The sequence below is a fragment of the Salmo salar genome, chromosome 03 (genome assembly GCF_965601325.2).
Source record: "Salmo salar chromosome 03, fSalSal1, whole genome shotgun sequence".
In the NCBI taxonomy this organism is placed as follows: Eukaryota; Metazoa; Chordata; class Actinopteri; order Salmoniformes; family Salmonidae; genus Salmo; species Salmo salar.
Window position 1 is genome coordinate 59,456,935 of NC_138293.1, and position 22,427 is coordinate 59,479,361.

General features: G+C 44.9%; 1 protein-coding gene across 1 annotated transcript; it reads left to right on the top strand.

Moving 5' to 3' along the window:
• Positions 1-285: 285 nt before the first annotated feature.
• On the top strand, positions 286-22,371 carry LOC106600849 (TANK-binding kinase 1-binding protein 1). The gene is made up of 11 exons (XM_014192565.2): positions 286-374; positions 8,035-8,291; positions 9,290-9,418; positions 16,410-16,514; positions 18,362-18,512; positions 18,604-18,806; positions 18,991-19,052; positions 19,247-19,356; positions 19,626-20,131; positions 20,278-20,538; positions 20,732-22,371. The coding sequence occupies exons 2-11, from the start codon at positions 8,058-8,060 to the stop codon at positions 20,858-20,860; spliced, it is 1,890 nt and encodes a 629-aa protein (XP_014048040.1). The 5' UTR covers positions 286-374; positions 8,035-8,057; the 3' UTR covers positions 20,861-22,371.
• The last annotated feature ends 56 nt before the right edge of the window (positions 22,372-22,427 follow it).

The following is a 22,427-nucleotide window of genomic DNA, read 5'->3' on the forward strand; positions in this document are numbered from 1 at the left end:
GGCAGTTATGCAACCAGGGACACAAAGAGATCCACGAGGCGAAGAATGTGACAATTGAACACTACCTATATGATATGGGGATGTCATGCTATCATCTTGTTATATTCTTGGCCATTAACTCTCAAATGTCGGTGATCTTCTGATGTGCTACTCCTTTGCCATATCTGAACGCCGCTCCAACCCATTTCACCGTCCTCTATTGGTAAAAACTGCTCGGTTCATCACAGAATGGGAGTGTAAAGAGGGTTTGGGGGGGGGGGGGGGGCGTCACAAGCATCCACAATCCAACCATTGGCGATGTAAACCGCAAATGAACCGTGGCGTTTTGACCCCCTTTCTCGCTATGGGTTTTTCACAGAATCTCACGAGGAAACGTAAGTATATCGTGGTATTTGTTTGACAGTGTTGATTGTTGTGCCTTTGTAGAGTCTTGTTTAATTAAACAGGTGTTAAGTAACGCTCACGGCAATGTTTTTTTTTTATATATAAAAAGAGCTCGACAGCAGGAGGAAGGGAAAAGGCGCGAGCTCATTGTTTTAGTTGGGAGAGATGGAGAGGAGAGATGGAGAGAACCGCGTCGCTGTATACAGCCATGTTGTAGACTAGGCTAGCTACTGATTGCGCGACAAAGTGAGAATGGCAACGAGCACTGGTGTCTTGCCAAAAGGAGAGAAACGATATAGATGCTCTATTGTGAGTCATCACAGGACAAATGTAGTCTACGCAACCACGAATAGCATACGATGTGGTTGTTGGTTACGGAGATATTCATGCACGTGATTGATTGTTGTGTTTTGTTAACTGTCATGACTTAACTATATTATTGTCCCAATGTTGGTGCTTGTGGCTTTGAGAGATCACCACTACCTTACACTGGACAGTTCCCGACGGGTTTAGCAGCGAATACAAACTTGCGCTGTTCACTTGCTAGTGGTGCTGAACGCTCATGTTGACAATGCTTCAGACCAAAATGGTTGTCTCACGTATACATTTATTTAGAAATACAAACGTAGCCTACATGCTACGTTTGGTAACTATGTCTATGAACCACCCCTATATGATAACAGGCACCAAATGCATTATACACAGGTAGGTCAACGGAAGTTTATTCAAATGAAAATGTCCTTGATCAAACACGGTGCTTGACATTTTTGTTCAGTTATGTAAACACCATGCGTAGGTATTTTAATTATCTAAGTTGTCCTGTTTAAACGTTGAAATGTCCCATCTGTGACAGACCATGACCATCGAAAATTTGTGCCATTAACAAAGACAGCTGGACGTGCATTTGTGGAAACCAACAGGCAGAATCCGTTAAATCAGAGGAATCGATCCTTCTGTGCATGGTGTTAAAGCACGGCTCACCGGTCACTGTGAGTGATTGACTGTCCATTAACCACCCAACGAACCAGTCAGCGGCTGTTGGCGAAAGGATCAGCTAACGGAACCCGCAGCGAATAGCATCTCTAGATGCTTGACATTCGGCTTCGGTGCATAGCCGGTAACTACTGTATCTGGGGGGCTACTTTGGAGAGTGACGTGTTGGTATGAGAGTAGTATTCAGTTCACTTATGTTACTAGTAAAGGTAATGGCTGAAGTATATTTTAGTAAGAATTCAGGTTTACCTAAAAGTCATGGTTTGATTTTTGTAGCCCCGTCTATTCGATGGATTTCAATTATTTCTTTTGATACAGCTGTTAATGGAAACGTTCAAGGTTAAGTGTCTGGTGTCTAGCTTAAGGTCTAACATCACTTAATGTCCCTCCTGAAATCAAGTAGGCTATTTGGAGACCTTCTGTTCTCAGACCATTAAGACCTTTCATTCCAGCAGCAACAATGCCACAATGATGATGTAGACATGTGCACCTAGCAATATTGAACATTCCTCATTGATATTTCAAACCCACAGCTTTATGGATGCATTGTCACCAGTTGCTTTTCAGTGTGTAAGTCAAATCCATTACTGGAGAAGACAGTACAGATAGGCCTGAACAGCACTTGATGCATGATGAGGCATGCTCCTGGGCCATTGACAGTGATAATGATGATAATGTAGTCTATTATGTAACATGTTCCACCAGGTCTACTGTAAGAGAGGTTAAGGGTGTGTGTTCCAAGGGGCACCCTATTCCCTTTATAGTGCACAACTTTTGACTAGGGCTCTGGTCAAAAATAGGGCACTATATAGTGAAAAGATTGCCATTTGGAATACAACCTATGTTATGTGGAGGTGAGACACCTCACCCACCACCAATTGTTGTATTGTGCCTTTTGGCTGTATGATTGTGTTGGGTTTATTTTGTTTGGAGCACGGCATTCAATTGGGGCATGTTGTAATGTGAAGGTTGATGGGAACGGTTGGCTTTCAGTACATCCCCTGTGTGTGTGTCTGTCATATAGAGGATTTTCTGCACAGGGCTACTGTGGATTAGGTCGCTGGCTCGTTGCACACACACCTGCCTCGGTGTGTCTGTCCCTGTCTGTGTCCCTGTTTTTCTGTCCTGTCAGAACTAGGTTACCCATCTCCCCCTCACAAGCACATATGCAACATCTATTTCAGCTGTTGACCGTGTGTGTGTGACCCCTCCCCCCAGTACTGGCCTCAGTTCTCCCCTCACATGTAGGACGGTGCCAATCCTCAAGGACACCCTCTATCCTTCCATCCTCTTCCTCTCTCTCCCCCTTTCCTTGTTTTGCTCCATCTCTTTCCCTGGGTTTGTCCTCTCATCCCTCCCTCAAATTATATTCAAATAAAGAAATACATTCCTTTCAAAAGACATCTTGTTTTCCTGCCATTTGTTTGTCTTTGCAAGGACCATGTAGATTCTAAGGGCTCGATTCAATCCCTAGCGCTGGAGACGCGCTACAGCGCAATATACATTTAAAGGCAATGTTTATGCGTTTGCGGAGACTGCATTCATGGTAAATGCTGTAGATGTCGGCTCAATCGGAAATGACCTTTAAAGCTAGTTCAAACATACATTTTTTGACTTATAAATGAATGATATGTACCCATTGATTCTCAAAGAATATAACTTATACATGAATGATATGTACCCATTGATTCTTGAAGAATATAACTTATAAATGAATGATATGTACCCATTGATTCTCAAAGAATATAACTTATAAATGAATGATATGTACCCATTGATTCTTGAAGAATATAACTTATAAATGAATGATATGTACCCTTGATTCTTGAAGAATATAACTTATACATGAATGATATGTACCCATTGATTCTCAAAGAATATAACTTATACATGAATGATATGTACCCATTGATTCTCAAAGAATATAACTTATACATGAATGATATGTACCCATTGATTCTCAAAGAATATAACTTATAAATGAATGATATGTACCCATTGATTCTTGAAGAATATAACTTATAAATGAATGATATGTACCATTGATTCTCAAAGAATATAACTTATAAATGAATGATATGTACCATTGATTCTTGAAGAATATAACTTATACATGCCTCATGAGCTTAGTTCAACTGTCATACCCCACCAGAACCCAAAATATAAGCTTGTTTTACACCGATGTTTATAAAAAATGTACATCTAAACAAACACTCTATATCCTCAAAACTGTGAATGAATTTGAGAGTGGTTACATTTCTACAGGCCCATCCATCATCTTTTCACCAAATCAGAGGCGGGGTGCCTGCTTCGTTATCGTTTAAGGATTCACGCTTTAAAGTGTTCAGTGCCAGTCCTGTACCTTTTAAGTGTCAACCTTTGGCGTCATTCTGCATACACTGAAGTGGCCATTATGGTAGATGCAGCCATCCATCTATAAAGTATTTGACCTAAGTACAAGATTATAAGCAGCAAGGATATAACCAACTTACTAGAGCAGAGTTCAACGTTCATCTGGGGATTAAGTGTAGGCCTACCTGAAAACCAACTCACTGGCCTTGTGGTCAGAGTGTCCACCCTGAGATTGAAAGAAGGTCAAAATGGGACCCGATATCTGCGTCTCTGCTTGGCACTCAGCATTAATGAGATAGATTGGGGGTAAGACCCTGCGATAGACTAGTGTCCTGTCCAGGGGGTGTACTTGTACATCAAGCTGCCTCATACTACAGAAACAGGAGATAGGCTCCTGCTTCTATGAGCCGTTCTGGCTCGCTCGTGGAAGGCTACTTGCTTACGTATAACAAACAAATGCAGCCCTGAAGCGTACTATGATGCTAAACCATCGCCGTAGCTAGCTTACAGAAGCATAGTGCTAAACTAACACTGAACCAAAGCGTAGAAGCATATTGAATCTCTACAGTACATTTGGCTAGGCTAGTGTTTGCTCGGGGCATCCATTCTGGCTGATATCCGGAACATTAAAATATGAATTAGCCATGTGACATTGACATATGGGCTTGTTCTGATTGGCCCTGGGGTGAATGGGCTCACTAGCAGCTCCTGTTTGACTGTCGCTACTCTGTCCTCTGCTTTCTCAACAGAGCGAGGACGTGTGTGTGTGTGTGTGTGTGTGTGCAGTGTGAGTCAGTGAGTTGAAGCATGTGTGGGTGTGTGTGTAGGTGTTAGTAAATGCATGCGTGTGCGTGCGTGCGTGCACTGTGTGTGTGTGTCAGTGAGTTGATGCATGTGTGGGTGGGTGTGTGTAGGTGTTAGTAAAGGAAAGATGCTTGACCCTTCTCGCCAGAAGTATAACTGTCTCCAGGCTAGGCTTCAGTCGAGGTAGAAACGCAAAACACATGCAACCAAAAGGAGACTTAGAAAATAGGGAAATTGGCAGAGGTGCATATTTAAAGGGATTCACATGCATAGAGGCACAAATCATATGTAAGCACATACATGGGTGGGTCCACAGAAAATGTTGGGCATCCCTGACTTAAAACTTTTCAACATGCACACTGTCAAGTGTTCTGATATCCTGTATTATAAACAACTCTTTGCTACTGCCTCAGTTCCAGAAACCTGAACAACCAACAAAACCCCATTCCTAACAGACTTTATTGTAATGCTGTGGTGTACAGTAGCCCTAACCAACTCATTAATCCAGTTGTCATCAGTCTTGCACCCACCCAGCTGTCTCCTCCCTCCGGTGATGAATACGTGAGAGAGACTCAAACAGTGGAGGGTTGGCAGGGAACGTCTGCTGCTGGGTTGCGTACACGTTGGGTTATAGGGGCTAATCCGCCATTGAAACAATAACAAAGCGGGCACCCTGCCTCTGTTTTGGTAAAAAGCTGAAAGATGGGGCTGGTGAAATGTAACCACTCTCAAAACTGACCATGCGTGATATCAAATGTATAGTTTTAACCTTGTTTTGGGGATATACAGTGTTTGTTTACATTTACATTGCTTAAAAACATTGGAGTAAAACAAGCTTTCTATTTGGGGTTCTGATGGGGTACGACAGTTGAACTAAGCTCATGAGGCATTTATAAGTTCTATTCTTCAACCATCAATGGGTTGACACTGAGTGTATAAAACATTAGGAACACCTTCCTAATATTGAGTTGCACACCCTTTTGCCCTCAGAACTGCCTCAATTTGTCGGGGCATGGCCTCAACAAGGTGTCTAAAGAGTTTCGACAGGGATGCTGGCCCATGTTGACTTCAATGCTTCCCACAGTTGTGTCAAGTTGGCTGGATGTCCTTTGGGTGGTGGACCATTCTTGATACACACGGGAAACTGTTGAGTGTGAAAAACCCAGCAGCGTTCTAGTTCTTGACACAAACTGGTGGCACCTACTACCATACCCTGTTCAAAGGCACTTCATATTTTGTCTTGCCAATTCACCCTCTGAATGGCACTCATACACAATCCATGTCTCAATTGTCGAATGGTTTAGAAATCCTTCTTTAACCTGTCTCCTCCCCTTCATCTACACGGATAAAAGTGGATTTAACAAGTGACATCAATAAGGGATGACACCTGGATTCCCCGGGTCAGTATATGTCATGGAAAGAGCCAGTGTTCCTAATGTTTTGTACACTGAGTTAGGATTGCAAAATTCCCGGGAACTTTCAATAAATTCCCTGGTTTCCCAGCAATCCTGGTTGGAGATTTCTGGATTTCCTGCTTATTCTGGGAATTCTCCGACTGGGATTTCAGGAAAACCAGAGAATTTATTGAAAGTTCCCGGGATTTTGCAACCCTACACCGAGTGTATATCATTGATTTAAATGTTCAAAAATGCATGTTGCAACTGCAGATTGCTCCTTTAACTCAAAAAGCGTCTTGTCTCCAACGGGTGAATCTCGTGGGCGTTACAGGATGCAGCGGCACCACCCACCTGGAGCATTGTGGCAGCTGCAGTTCCGAGCTCCAGGGACAAGGGTGGTTCGGTGGGGAAACAACTGGTTTATGTCTGTTAACATGGTTTCAATGTAATCCAATTCAACTTTTATTATTATTCATCCCTGGTGGGTAAGACTGTAAAACAAGGTTCCAGATTGGTTTCTAGTGGTCACTTTCTTTTTTGGGGTATACTGATGTTAGAGGAGGGATGTTGACCTTGTGGGTACTCAGAAAGTGACTTTAGGGAGCTTTGAAACACATGGTTCACTATGGTACCTGTATGTAGTCTAAGCTGGAAAGCCTTTCTTTCATTGGGCTGTTTCCATATCTATTCATGCCTCTGCTATGGAGGATGTTGAATGTTGTTGAATCAGAAATGAGAGATGCAGCTGGCAGACCCAACAACATCAAAAGAACACCACTCTCTCGGGTCTCCTGTAATTGTAAATATATGAGCCAAGCTGAGGGTAACAACAGACTATGATTCAGCCCTTCAGCCTTTGCAGGCCAGGGGACTTCAGCATGATTATATGTATATGTATGCATAATATATCTTTTTTTGTGTATGTATTTGTTTCTGGAGCGGGGAAGCGGAAAATAGTTCAGGGGAATATACATACATTTTCAATTTTGGAGTAGTATGGATACTTTAATATTGAATCTATTATCGTTACAGCGTTGGCCACCTTAATGTGTTTTGGACTGGGAAACCTTCCACATACACAGGCAATGGCTACGCTAGATTGTTTTGCTGTTGGAAGAGGCGGAAGTTATCAGTGACAATGGAATACAAAAAATAAGGTGCAACATAAGGTTGTGACCACACTAATAAAATTACTAAAACATTGAAAATAATTGAACACTAGAAACCATCTGTGACAGTTTGTTTGGCCTACATCTAGGCTACAGCACACCATGACGCATCTATACATTTCTTTAGTTGAGTATTCCAGATTTCCCGACCGAGTGGGGAGGGGGAGCACTAGAAGAAACAAGGTGGTTTTTATGATGTGGGATGGTATAGCAATCATGGTAACAGCCAATTGGATTTAGCCGGTGGCAGATGGAGCGGGCAATGTCTAGCCTAGACTGTGGACAGACCCTGCTGGGCAGGTTTGGCACACGCCCACCCTATATGCCCTGTCGACCATGGCTCTCACTCACACCAGAGCTGCGCCAGGGCCTGTTGCTCTGCCATTTGAGCCTCGTTAGCTCCCCCTTCTGCGCGGAGAGTTCGCTGGCGGAGAGAGGGTAGTGCAAGAACGACCACAGCCTTCTGTTCCCTCAGAAGGCCTGGGGACAGTAGTGTGTGTTCACTGAACTGGAAGAGGCCTTTTGGGTGGCCGCAGCTGCCCTGTTGCCTCTATGCTGCGATGAGGTGATATCCTTCCTGTTATCCTAGCATTCTATGCAAGAGGACGCTGTGGTCTGTTTACAAGTCAACTAACATTAGTTACAGTGTTGTTTGATGTTGTTGAAGTGATTGTTCTTCACTCCAAAATACCAGTTTTATAAGATACTTTGAAATGTGTCAACGCAATCTGTTGTGTTTGTGTAGATCCAGCTATATGTCTCAATCCCACATGAATGGGAAAGAAGAGAGCATTTTCTGAATAAAAAATGTAAAAAAGTTTCCAAATGACACCCACTTGGGATGCAGACAAAGATTGGGTATTGCAGTTCATAAGATTAGTATTACATAATGACTAGCTCTAATGACGTACCCTCCTTCCTGTGTGTCCCCTCAGTTAGCCACTGACCTGCCTGAGTCATGGAGTCCCTCTTTGGGGGCGAGCTGGGCCTCCTGGGTGGGGGCGAGGGGCTGAGGGATGACGGCTGTGGCTTGGGGTCGGGGGTCAACTGGTCGGCCTCACCCATCGAAGACGACATGTACCCCTCCCACTTCGCCCTGGCTGCCGCCTACCATGACATCAAGACGCGATTGGCCAGCCTGGAGCGAGAGAACAGCAGCATCAAGAGGAAGCTGAAGAACTATGAGGTCAAGGTAGGTTGACTGATCTGTTCATGACAGAAGCTACGTCCCAAATGGCACCCTATTCCCTTTATACTGCACTACTTTAAAGAGAAGTCCTATGGCCCTATGGGGCCTGGTCAAAAGTAGTGCACTATATAGGGAATAGTGTGTCATTTGGTTACACAGACATTGATTGGTCAGATAGTATACAACACTGATGCTGTAGGTCTACATCAGCCATCCAATGTCCCTTTTTGAATATTTTTAAAAGGCATCCCCCTTAAAGGGATAGTTCTGGATTTTGGCCCTTTATCTACTTCCCCAGAGTTAGATTAACTCTAGATAGCATTTTTATGTATCTGAGTCCAGTTTGAAATTGGAGGTAGTTTCGCAAGAAAATGCTAACTAGCCTAGCACAAAGACTAGAAGTGCTAGTTATTCCCATATACTTCCAGTCATTGCGCTAATGCTAGTTAGCAAACGTGCAAATGCTAGATAGCAACTTTCTCAAAACTACATGCAGATACATAAAAATGGTATCCATGGGTTCATCTGACTCTAGGGAAGTAGATAAAGCTTCATTGCCAAAATCCCAGACTATCCCTTTAAAGGTATCACTGATTTTACATGACTGAATTGGTAAAAGCTATTCTATGGAACCTGTGCTTTCGCCTATGTAATTGAGTTCGATCCGTGATTACTTCCAGGAGAGGAGGAAGGAAGGTATGATTTTGAAAGTATTGAAACATTCAGGCATACCTGAATGAGGCCATTATTCAGTTGAAACTCACAGTGGAAAGGCTTGTGGTAGAGGAAGGTTATTTTCTAACCTCTAAAAATAATCTGACCTCGACTTGCACTGGTGTACTCTTTTTTTCCATCTCCTTTTGCTTTTTCCATCTCCTATCTTTTGAGCTGTGACACTCCGTGTCCTATTCTCACGGTCTTCCTTTGATCTACTTTCTCACCTACTCATCTAATTTTCCTCCTCTGTCCTTCTCTTGTACCTCTCCCCTCCTCTCCCTCAGTTCCCTATGATCAGTGAGTTTGAGGAGGAGAGGACCCTACAGTGCTGCTCCTGTGAACCCAAGGAGCCCAGCCTACTGCAGTCAGAGACCACCAACCTGCAACAGAGAGTCAACTCACTCACACAGGAGGTAAGACATGGAGGAAGAGAGGAGAGGGGAGAGAAGACGAGAAGGGTGAGAGAGGAGAGGAGAGGGTAGAGGAAGAGAGGGGAGAGTGAGGAGAGAAGAAGAGAGGGGTGAGGGATGCGAGACGAAGAGACGGAGGGAGGGTGGTGAGGGGAGAGAGAGGTAGGAAAAGGAGGGAGGAGAGTAAAACAGGGAGGAGAGGAGAAAAGAGAGAGAGGGGTGGGAGGAACTGCACATCGAACACATTTTCCTTTCTCCTACACTTTTCCTGTAATGGCACATTTTCTCAATTCCATCCAATAAATATGACCACTGCCCTGGTGAGAGAGGGGCTATTTCGGACACACACTCGCCGCAGGCTTTACTGCACGTCCGTAGAGATGATGGCAGAGTGGCACTTCGGATTGCAAGTTTACAAGAAAAAGGATGCTTCTTTGTTCAAGAATATAAAACTTAGACTTTATAATATAAAAGATGGGAAAATGTTCCTTATAATTCCTCTAATTCTAATACATTATAAGTGCAATAAATGAAGGCTATTTTGTGCAGTAAATTCAAGATATCATATAAGCAAGTGCGGTCAAAAAGCTATACCGCTCCCCCGTCTAACCAAGACTCCTCCACGTAGGCCCGACTTCCTCCCTCAAATAACCTTTCCTCCTCCCGTAGCCACTGCACCGTCTGCAAGGGGGGGTAATCATCTCCAATAATGGCTTCACACTAATAATTCAACTAATAATGCTCTGGTTATTGTATACAAATACAAATTGGCTATTTGGCTTTAACATTCCGGCCCCTAATTGTAAAATGCACAATCAATTATCTAAAATATTTCAAGTAGAGCCCATAACAACAAAAACTATACTACATCAGAGCGTAATCGTAATTCATACTTGTCTAACGTCCTATATAGACCTAGATGTATGGTTGTATGTGGGTGCGTGTCGGTGAAAAATCCATAGTTCATGAGCGTGACATCTTGGGACGCAAATGTCACTTAAAGATGGAGGTTGCAGGTTTTGCCCTCAGTAGAAGCAGGTGGTTAGGAGTGAGAGGCTCAAGGTCGTTGGGGTCGTTGGTCACCGTTGTTAATGGCCTGTCATTTATGATTGCCTTGACCTCGCACAGAGTTGTTTGCAAAGCCTAGTCATCCGGTGCTTGTTCTTTGAGGATTGATGCTAGAATCTTCTTCACTAGCCGAATCAGCTTTTCCCCGTACTCCTCCATGTTGGGCTCCTGAGGGAGGGTTGAACAACCATTTTATATCCAAAGTTCTGTAATGTGTTCTGGATCTTCTTGTGATCCAGTTCCTTTAGAGCCTCTGCTAGCTCCCTTTGTGCACCCACAACGTTTGTGCCATTATCAGTCCTGATACTAGAGACTGGGCCTCTTTGGCAGATAAATCTACGCAAAGCGTTAATGCAAAGCTGTGTCTAAGTAGCTAGCAACCTCTAGATGGATGGCACGACAAACAAGGCAGATAAAAATCACACCCCATCACTTCACAAGAGAGCAGCCTCGCTTGACCTGTACAGGACCAAAGTAGTCCATACCCATATGGGTAAAGGGTGGCAGGTCAGAGGTCACACGGTCCTGTGGAAGGTCAGCCATCTTTTGTCTCCAGCTTTGACCTGCATACGCCTACAGAAGACACAGCTCTTAAGGATCTTTCTTGCCAATGAATTGGCCAATGCATCCAAAAGCATTGGCTAAGTCTGGACAGCATATGGCCCCTCCCGCAATGACCAACCTGCTCATGAATCTGTCGTAGGATCAGTTTGGAGATGTGGGAATCTTTTGGCAGTATCATGGGGTTCTTTAGCTCCATAGGCATGGATCCTTTACTTATCCATCCTCCTACTCTTAGTAGGCCTTTAGCCATGATTGGGTCCATCTTACCGATTCCTTTAGCACATTGAGTCCCTTTATCTTCAGGTGCTGCTTCTGCTCGTAGCAGATAATTGCTTTCTCAGCGTCCTCCATGTCCTCTACAGTGAGGCTTTGTGTCTTGACAGACAGTCGAGCGTGTAATTCAAACCTTTCTGTTCTGGCTTGATCGGAGCAGCAGTCCTCTTAGCTCTTGACGCTGTTCCATGTTGAATAGTGCTCAAACAGCTTGCTAGTTGAACTCTCATCTGTCACGCTCACACTATTTATAGTGACATCTTTCCTTACCTCGGAGTCGTCCTGAGGGATAGAGCCCAGCTGTAGATTCTTTGGCAATTGTGTTTCTGGTTTCTCAAAACTCTGGTCCTGCCAGCCATCTTGAATTCAGAAAGGTGTCAATGTTCAGGCCACGTGAGGCGTCGTCAGCTGGGTTCGGTTTTGTATTGATGTATCGCTACTGCTCTCCTCTTGACAGATCACGAATCACGGAGACTCGGTTCGCTACAAAAGTATGGAATCTTGTAGTCTTGTTGATATATTTTAGTACAGACTGTCTCTCTGTCCAGAAAGTCGAGTCTTGTAGTTCAATCTGGAGCTCTGTTCTGAGCATCCGATCTACTCGCACAGCTAGCGTTGATGCTGAATTCCAGCCTGGGGATTGTCTTCTGCTTAATTGGCGTCACTTTGGACTTACCTAGCACAAATGCAATGTGAACCTTTTCTTCTTCGCCTGTGAGCCTCAAGTGGCTTGCAGTTCCGTAGCCTTGTTCACTTGCATCACAGAAGTGATGCGTCTAAGCAGTTTTAAATGGACCAAAGTTTTCAAGCATCTATTCACCTGGAATCTGTAAAGCTGATCCAACTCTGAGAGCCATCTTTGCCATGGTTTACAGAGTTCCTCTGGAATGGGCTCATCCCAGCCACACTTCATCTTGCAGGATCTGCTTGGCCTTCAGAATAAAGGGAGCAAGGACAACTAGTGGATCGTAGAGTGAGCTTACAGTTGAGAGGATACCTCTTCTGGTAGCTGGTCGACCCTTGATCATGACTCTGTAGGTGAATAGGTAATTCTCGATATTCCATTGGATACCAAGCGCTCGTTCGAAAGGTAGCTTTTCTCTGTTGAGATCCAGTGCCTTTATCTGCTTGGCTTTATGTTCATCAGGGAGGGAGGCCAATACAGCATGGCTGTTACTAACCCATTTGGTCAACTTAAATCCACAGATCCCTGAGATCTCTTGTGAGAGCTATAGCTTGCTGTTCTGTTCACACTGACTTGAGACAGTCATCAACATAGAAGATATACAGAACAGTATCAGTAACCTCCTTATCATATTTCTGACAGTTATCTTCTGCGGTCCTTCATGGTGCGAAGTTTGCACAGCTTGTTGAGGATACAGCCCCAACGAGATGGACTGTGATTCGGTTACTCCTCCAATTCTTTGCTGGTGTCACTCTCTGGCCACCAAGGGAAGTCCACATCGTTGTCCTGAACACGTACCTGGTGGAACATGCCTTCGATGTCTGCCATAATGGCAGTTTTCTTGATGGAACATGAGCAAGACACCTATGAGTGTGTTTGCTGGGTCTGGGCCTTGAAGCAGTTTGTTGTTAAGAGATGTGACTTTGAAAGACGATGCACAGTCAAACACCACTCTAATGGATCCCTTGTGTTTATGATAGACACCATGGTGTGGTATATACCACAGCCTGCCATCTTTCCGCTGGAGCTGCTCTCAAGGCACCTTTTCAGCATAGCCTTTCTTTATTACCTCATCCATGAAGCGCTTGTATTCCGTAGCAAAAACTTAATCCTTCTTAAACTTTCTAATGAGGTTCAAGGTTCACTGCTCTGCCATCGGATAGTTGTTTGGCATGACCACATCCTTATTTCGAAGAGGTAAAGGTAAGTTATGGTGGCCATCTTTAAGAGCTACAGAGCTTGATGCCATCTGCATGAACTTGAGATCTTCAGCTGACATCTCACTCTTCCCTTCACACTCCTTTTCAGAGAAGTCATGGTTGTACTGATTGACAATCATATTTTCCAATTTACAATGGATATGCGGTTGGTAGTCACCGTAGGATGTCCGCATTCATCCGTAGCAGTACAGGGGTTAAGTGGACCATTGACCACCCATCCAAATACTGTCCTTACCGCATTCGGTCTGTTTCCTTCACTATTAATGATCTGCCAGGGTTCTGTCACCTTTTGGGCATTGATTCCAATCAGTAACTCAATGTCAGCATTAATCTCATTCAGTTGGATTTCCTTTAGATGAGGCCACATTTGGATGTTGTCTCTTGTCACCGGGATTTTGCTCTGTGTGTAGGCCTTTGGGAGATCAATTTTTTTTCTGTCTATGCTACCTACCTCCAAACCAGATACCTCATAGCTCGACAGGGTTCTCCTGTCCCATTGTCTGTAGGAAAATGTCCGACTTCCGACCTTTAGCATTAAGTGTCCTCATTCATTTATGTACAAAACGTCGCTGAGCTACCAGGATCAAGGAAAGCAAAGGTGAACACGGTTTTGGTTCCCTTTGCAACCTTCACTTGAACAGGTACTATTGCCAATGTGCAATCCCTACCGGCCCCAGTTCCTTCACCATCTCCCAATGACACGAAAGCACTGCTGACAGATGTTTCCTCCTGCTTGCTGCTACTCTACCCCCTTCTGACCTTTGAGAGTCTGACCGCTCTGCCTTCTGACATGGAGATCTTTCTTTTCCTTCCATATGTAGAATGGTGGGGTGCCTTCCATTACAGCTTAGGCAGGTCATTCTTTTCTTGCAGTCTCTGCTCATGTGACCTTTAGTCAAACAACCGAAGCAGAGGCCATTGGTTTTCAGGAACTCAATCTTAGTGTCATGTGACTGTGCTTTGACTCGCTTACACTCAACCAAAAGGATGCTTACCATCGCAGTACATACATGGGTCCTGAGCCTTGGGGGCCTCAGGTGCGTTGCTGCTTTGCTTTTTCCCTTTGGATGTAATTTCCGTTGATGGGATTTCAGCTGTGTCACCCACAACTACCTTTGCTCTTTGATTTACTCCATCTGGAGTCTGTTATAGTCTTCATTTTTGGGCTGGAAACTGGATCTTTAATATCGCCAAACAATGGATCTTGCATGACCTTGGCCTGTCTCTCCATGAAAGTCACAAGGTCACGGAATTTGGCTCTATGCTTGCTTCTCTCTAAATCATCAAATGCCGTTGACCTCCATCTCTCTCTTAGTTTGTATGCAAACTTCCGTACAATCTGCTTCAAATTGGAGGGAAGGTTGAGCTCTTCCATATATTCCAGGTCTTGCATAGTATTTTAACAGCCTCGCAGATAGAGCACATAGCTATACAGTGCGGGTGAACCTCTTCCTGCTGCTGGTTTCAAAATGGTAATGTTGACGGTAAGTCTAAGGCCCTTTTCAATAGGGATTTTGGACAGCACCTAACTTTATGAAATCCACAGGTGATATTACAGGTGTTGGTTCATCTTCCATAAATGCACTGGGATTTTCCTTCTTCAGGTAAGCATTCATTCCATCTCTGTTGGCTCATTTGGAGACTTGTGAATCCGTTGGAATGCTCTCCATGACCTTTAATTTAGTGTCTGATGCTGCTATTTTTGCCTTCATTTCCATCACCTCCATGGCTGATTGCAGTCGAGCCTTCTCCAATTCCAATGTATGCTTTTCCTTTAATATAGCTGTTTGGGCTGAAAGGCCTGCTTTCTCTGCCTCAATTTTCAGGCGTGCAGAGGAGACAGGTAGATATTCTTGAACCGCTTGATCCAGTCTTTGAAGGCCTCTATGATGGCACATTAGAAATACTGTCACCTGGGGCAACCATTGTTTGTGGGTCCTGTTGAGTATTTTTTCCCATGTTTCCACCTCATTCAGAAATTCTGCAAAAGTTTCCATCTTTGGCTCATACCAATCAATTGTGTCATTGCTTTAATTCATCAGGTAACAATATTTGCACCGCTTCATGAGCCTCCTTAAATTCAGGGAGGATCGAATTCAATATTTCAACAGCTTCATTTACAATTTCAAAATGTCCTTCCTTAAGCAAAGCTTCAAATTTCGTTCATTTTGCGTGTGCACCGTCCATGTTTGCCTTTTTGTATAGAGCTGAGCAACTTTTTTATTTTCTGCCATAGCAGTGATTTGGGTTTGCGTGTCAGACATTTATTTCTCCTTTTATTCACTATGACACTTTGTAGTTTTTAATACGTTCACGCGTTTTGATTCGCGCAGTTTATTCCTTCCTTTGATTGCGCCTTAGATCAGTCGGTATATTTAATTTGCAACACCCAAAGTAATTCCATTTTCACTTATTTGTTTAGTATTTTTTTATTTTCTGTTTATCAAACATTAGCACCCATCGGCACTTCCAGCCTTTGTTTGAACTAACAATTGTATGGAACCAATGAGTTCATTCAAAAATTCTCAGTGGTTACTCACGACTGCAGATTTGTAGGACTTGAAATCCTTCCAGAGAACGGTCGTCCCGGTCCAAGTGCGCTTCAGTTACAGAACAACAATCCAGCATGTGTAGCGGAGCTTTCTTTCGGGCTGAGTTTTTTTACTAATGTAATGGCACATTTTCTCTATTTCATCCAATAAATATGACCACTGCCCTGGTGAGAGAGGGGCTATTTCGGACACACACTCGCCGCAGGCTTTACTGCACGTCCGTAGAGATGATGGCAGTGTGGCACTTCGGATTGCAAGTTTACAAACAAAAGGATGCTTCTTCGTTCAAGAATATACAACTTAGACTTTATAATATAAAAGATGGGAAAATGTTCCTTATAATTCCTCTAATTCTAATACATAAGTGCAATAAATGAAGGCTGTTTTGTGCAGTAAATTCAAGATATCATATGAGTAAGTGCAAGCAAGTGCGGTCCAAAAAACTATACTTCCGCCCTCAAATAACCTTTCCTCCTCCCGTAGCCACTGCACCGGCCGCAAGGGGGGTATTCATCGCCAATAATGGCTTCACACTAATAATTCAACTAATAATGCTCTGGTTATTGTATACAAATACAAATTGGCTATTTGGCTCTAACATTTCCCTTTGTATATCTCCACCTTTCCCTCAGCTCCAGAAGAGTAAAGAGCGAGAGGAGAGACTGGAGGATGTGATTCAGGCCTATGAGAAGATCCACATGGAGAAGAGTAATGTTCAGAGAGACCTGGACAAGATGGTAAGACACAGTAGGAAACAGTGCCCCCTTCTGGACACCATGAGTAGTACTGGTAGAGCAATGGCGGGAGGGGACAGTATTATGGGCTAAAGCATTGTAATGAAATAGAATCCTTTACATTCAAATTTAAGCAAACACTATATTGACCATCAGATTTCCATCAGCAATGTACCTCAGAGGTGTGTGTGCGTGTGTGAGACAGATTGTACCGCTACCTGCACACATGTGTATGTACCCTACAGTCGTGGCCAAAAGTTTTGAGAATGACACAAATGTTAATTTTCACAAAGTCTGCTGCCTCAGTTTGTATGATTTCAATTTGCATATACTCCAGAATGTTATGAAGAGTGATCAGATGAATTGCAAAGTCCCTCTTTGCCATGCAAATGAACTGAATCCCCCAAAAAAACATTTCCATTGCATTTCAGCCCTGCCACAAAAGGACCAGCTGACATCATGTCAGTGATTCTCTCGTTAACACAGGTGTGAGTGTTGATGAGGACAAGGCTGGAGATCACTCTGTCATGCTGATTGAGTTCGAATAACAGACTGGAAGCTTCAAAAGGAGAGTGGTGTTTGGAATCATTGTTCTTCCTCTGCCAACCATGGTTACCTGCAAGGAAATGCATGCCATCATCATTGCTTTGCACAAAAAGGGCTTCACAGGCAAGGATATTGCTTCCAGTAAGATTGCACCTCAATCAACCATTTATCGGATCATCAAGAACTTCAAGGAGAGCGGTTCAATTGTTGGGAAGAAGGTTTCAGGGTGCCCAAGAAAGTCCAGCAAGCGCCAGGACCGTCTCCTAAAGTTGATTCAGCTGCGGGATTGGGGCACCACCAGTACAGAGCTTGCTCAGGAATGGCAGCAGGCAGGTGTGAGTGCATCTGCACGCGCAGTGAGGCGAAGACTTTTGGAGGATGGCCTGGTGTCAAGAAGGGCAGCAAAGAAGCCACTTCTCTCTAGGAAAAACATCAGGGACAGACTGATATTCTGCAAACGGTACAGGGATTGGACTGCTGAGGACTGGGATAAAGTCATTTTCTCTGATGAATCCCCTTTCCGATTGTTTGGGGCATCCGGAAAAAAGCTTGTGCGGAGAAGACAAGGTGAGCGCTACCATCAGTCCTGTGTCATGCCAACAGTAAAGCATCCTGAGACCATTCATGTGTGGGGTTGCTTCTCAGCCAAGGGAGTGGGCTCACTCACAACTTCTCCCAACCATCCAGGAACAGTTTGGTGACGAACAATGCCTTTTCCAGCATGATGGAGCACCTTGCCATAAGGCAAAAGTGATAACTAAGTGGCTCGGGGAACAAAACATCGATATTTTGGGTCCATGGCCAGGAAACTCCCCAGACCTTAATCCCATTGAGAACTTGTGGTCAATCCTCAAGAGGTGGGTGGACAAACAAAAACCCACAAATTCTGACAAACTCCAAGCATTGATTATGCAAGAATGGGCTGCCATCAGTCAGGATGTGGCCCAGAAGTTAATTGACAGTATGCCAAGGGGAATTGCAGAGGTCTTGAAAAAGAAGGGTCAACACTGCAAATATTGACTCTTTGCATCAACTTCATGTAATTGTCAATAAAAGCCTTTGACACATATGAAATGCTTGTAATTATACTTCAGTATCCCATAGTAACATCTGACAAAAATATCTAAAGACACTGAAGCAGCAAACTTTGTGGAAATTAATATTTGTGTAATTCTCAAAACTTTTGGCCACGACTGTGCATCTGTGTGTGTGTGTGTGTGTGTGTGTGTGTGTGTGTGTGTGTGTGTGTGTGTGTGTGTGTGTGTGTGTGTGCTCTCCATCTATGTGTGTGTGCTCTCCATCAGACGACACTAGCAGAGCAGCACATGGAGCGTATCTGTGGTCTGGAGTCAGCTCTGAGGCAGAGGGAGGGATCCCTGCAGAAACTCAGTGCTCAGCTGCACAGCAAGAACATTCATTACCTACAGCTACACACCAGTCTGGACGTGCCTCGCGGTGAGTGTGTGTGTATGTTTGAGTGAATGCGGACGTGTGTGTGTGTGTGTTTCTGTGTATGTTTCTCACTGTACCTGGATGTGTACTACAGAGCGGAACGGGCGGGGTCCGACCCTGCAGAGCTCTCGTAGTCTGGACGCCGTGTCCGACCTGAAGCTGCAGCGGTTGGAGGCGGAGCTAGAAGGGGCGCGGCAGCAGGCCCAGGGGGCGTGTCAGAGAGAGGAGGAGATGAAGGAGGAGCAACAGAGGCTGCAGACAGAGATCAGACAGCTGCAGCAGGATGTTCAGACACAGGTCAGATAGTGACACACAGGAGGTTGGTGGGACCTTAATTGGGGAGGACTGGCTCATGGTAATGGCTGGAGCGGAATCAGTGGAATGGTAACCTTACATTTGCTACGTTTCAGCCGTTATTATGAGTCGTCCTCCCCTCAGCAGCCTCCACTGACACACACACACGTCTGTCTCTGTCCAGCAGGAGGTGACCACACCCTGTGAGCACTGCGACGTGGAGTGGATAAAGAAGGCAGGAGATGAACAGTGAGTGACAGCTGCCCATCTAATACTCCTGGCATGTAGCTATGTCAGTAGAATAACCAAGTCTACGTCTCAAATGGAACACTATTCGCTATTTAGTGCACTACTTTTGACCAGCACCCATAGGGGTATGGTGCCCTATATATGGAATAGGGTGCCATTTTGGACGCAATCCTATCATTGTCCCTCCTGTGCAGGGTGAACCTGGCGTTGGCCTACACTGAGCTGACAGAGGAGCTGGGTCGTGTGAGAGGTCTGGCTGTCAAACAGACTGAGATCCTCAGGAAGGCATCCCACGAGCAAATGGGTCAGTAGAAAACATGTGAATATTAAAGATTGTGCTCCATATGGACGTTGAATGGAGTGGAATTGCAGTATGCCCAATGAGGGTGGCAATAAGGACACTAATGTAATAATAAATGCGATTTAGCAGATGCTTTCATCCAAAGCGACTTAGTCATTTGTGCGTACATTTTTCGTACTGGTGGTCCCTGGCATTGCAAGCACCATACTCTACCAGCTGGGCTAAAGAGGCACCAATGGACTATAATAACCATCCCATTCTCTCTCCTCCAGTCCTAAGACACTCCCCAGCCCCCCAGCGTCGCTCCCCGGCCTCCCAACGCCCCTCCCCAGACCACCTCCACCTTCACCCCTCTCCCTCTCCTCCCCTCTCACCATCCTCACCCCCTTCTGGCCCCGCTTCCTACTCCCCCACTGGCCTCTCTTACTCACCCACCAGCCCAGCCTCCTACTCCTGCCGTCCAACCAGCCAACGGCTACGTGCCCGCTTCCAGGGGCGCCGCAGCTACTCGGAGGTGGCCGACTCATCTGCCCACCAGAGGCCCCCACCCAGGCTGCTCCGTGACCCAGTCTCCACCCTGCCCAAGCCCAGGAACATGGGGGAGTCTGGGGCCTACTCCCGCCCGCCCAGGGTTTCCCTGGCGGGGCTCCCCCGGCCGGCCTCGGCCCGTGGAGCTGTAGGAGGAGGTGGTGGTGGTGGTGGTGGAGGAGGGGGAAGCAGCCTGAGCAGTAGTCCCCATCACCATGACCTGGAGCAGGGCTTCCCTCTAGCTGCAGAGGTACACACCACATGTGTATATATTTGCTTAAATATAACTTATATAACCTTATTTTATACATTTTTGAAACCCACCACCCGTTTGGATGAGTTTTATTAGGGAGTAACATTTTAAAACATTAAAGTAAACATTTTTTATCCACCAAGGGGTGCCACTTCTGTCATCTGGAGCATTCCCCGGCCCCCACTCCACTGGTCACCCCGCCCCAGTCGTCTGATGATGAGGAGGAGTGGAGATGCCCATCCCCGGTGGCCAGTCCTCCCAGGACACTGGGGGTCATGGGGGTAAGCTCACGGGAACCCCCTCCCTGCCCCTCCTTCTTGGCCCCAAATGGCCCAGCTACTCTCACCTGCCACCTGCCAGGGTACCTGAACGCAGACCACGCCCAGTCCTGGCCTTCCATCAATGTGAGTTGTTGCTGCTAGACTTCAGAGCTCAGTAGTGTATCTCAATAGCAGTAATAATCAGAGCATCCTTACATGACATGCAAAAAGAAAACCGGTTCTTCAGTCATTACAATGAGTACATTTACAGTGTTTACCTTTGAGCTGAGTGTTTACACATCCTAACGGGTGCCGTTTTGTGATTGGCTGCCTGCAGTTGTGGATGGAGACGGAGGAGAACAACGCCCGGAGCTGCCCGCTGTGTCAGCTGACCTTCCCCACCGGTTACCCTGACGACGCCCTCATCAAACACATCGACACGCACCTGGAGAACAGCAAGATCTAACCGTTGCCCCCAGACACAGATCTAGGAACAACTTACCCTGTCAAATTCTAACCTAAACCATTACCAGGAAAACACAAAACTTATCTTAGTGCCCAGAGGCGAATTCATCCTACCCCAGTCTGCTTCTGCTTTGCGTCATGACTCTACCTGCTGAAAAATACAGGATTTACGATGGGCTCACCCTCAATAAAAGTGACAGCACCACAATTGCAGATCCCCTTTGCAATATGGCACTCTAGAGGAACAGACTCCATCTAACTGTAGAGAGGTGATACTGTCAAGCCCCTAGTCGTTTTCTAAACTGGAAAGTTTCCTTACCTCTGTTTTTGACCATGTTAGTTTAGGGCTATAACAAGGGCCAGTGCTGTTTCTGAATGCTCTCTATCTCACCCATGTTATCAGGTATGGTCTGACATGGTTACCTCGCACTGTTTTTAAAACCCATCAGTAAATGGGTCACACCCCTATCTACATGCTTTATCATAAAGTTTACTCTCCGTCAAACCAGAATGAAGTCTTTGGCCAGACTTTAAAGGGCATAACTGGAGGTACACAGCACTTTTTGGGGAATTTAGTTTGAATGGAATGAAGAATTTTCTTGAATCTTGATGAAAACCAACCTTTAAATGAATGAATTATAGTATGTGTCTTCATATAATGAAATGAAATAAGTCAAGGATGACAGAGGGGTTGGCGATGGCTATAAATGGTTGAGCTATGGCGGTATGTCAAGGACCCCGAAACAGGGATAGGATGGACCACTATAGGTACCTCATAAAACTCCCGTTGTATATTGACATTCAGGGATTTATGACATTGTAATAACAGGCCGAAGATGGTCTGGTTTGTAGGAGCTGTACAGTGATTCCAGGCTGTTGTTCTCCGTGGATGATTTGTGAATCTCAGAATACTGAAGCTTTATATGCAGTCATCTCCGGTACTTGCCTACAGGTTGTCAATACAATTCACAGCAACTCATTTAAAACCCAAACGGGGGAGGAATTTGATAGATACACAACATCAGCTGATTTCTCAACTCAGCCTATTCTGAAATTTGCACAGCAATCAATATGATCCAAATACACTGGATGGGGGATCTACCATCAGTACATTGTCTTACTTCAGATCAGTCGGCACTGATCAGTTGGTCGAGGGACGAGCGTCGCGCAGGGTTGACGCCACCAGTCGGAAGATGACGCCATTAGTATAGATACCTTAGAAGGTAACACTGCAATCAACCACAATAAAAATGCGGGATCGCTTCTAGAGGAACACCAAGACACTGCCAATGAGACAGAACAGTACGGAGATACAGGAATCAGAGATAAAGGAATGACACTTGAAAATGGACATGAACCCATGTGTTCACATTGCATTCCAACACACTACAGTATTCCTTTTGTGAATCTTTTCTTCCTTCAGTAGAATCATGCGGCTTAGTTTACTCTTTATAGTCATCTTTCGGTTTTGTGTAACGCAAATAATAAAAACTAAGTTTCAAAATGATATAACTGGTTGAACTTTAGCTTCTCTCAGTCTTCAATGACTAGTCTGTTAAACAGCAACT

Bases quoted from the DNA above. Each gene is read 5' to 3' on its own strand.
- LOC106600849 (XM_014192565.2), top strand. From the start codon at position 8,058: ATGGAGTCCCTCTTTGGGGGCGAGCTGGGCCTCCTGGGTGGGGGCGAG. The intron at 9,419-16,409 runs GTAAGACATGGA...CCTTTCCCTCAG, and splicing joins TCAACTCACTCACACAGGAG to CTCCAGAAGAGTAAAGAGCG. The intron at 16,515-18,361 runs GTAAGACACAGT...GCTCTCCATCAG, and splicing joins AGAGAGACCTGGACAAGATG to ACGACACTAGCAGAGCAGCA.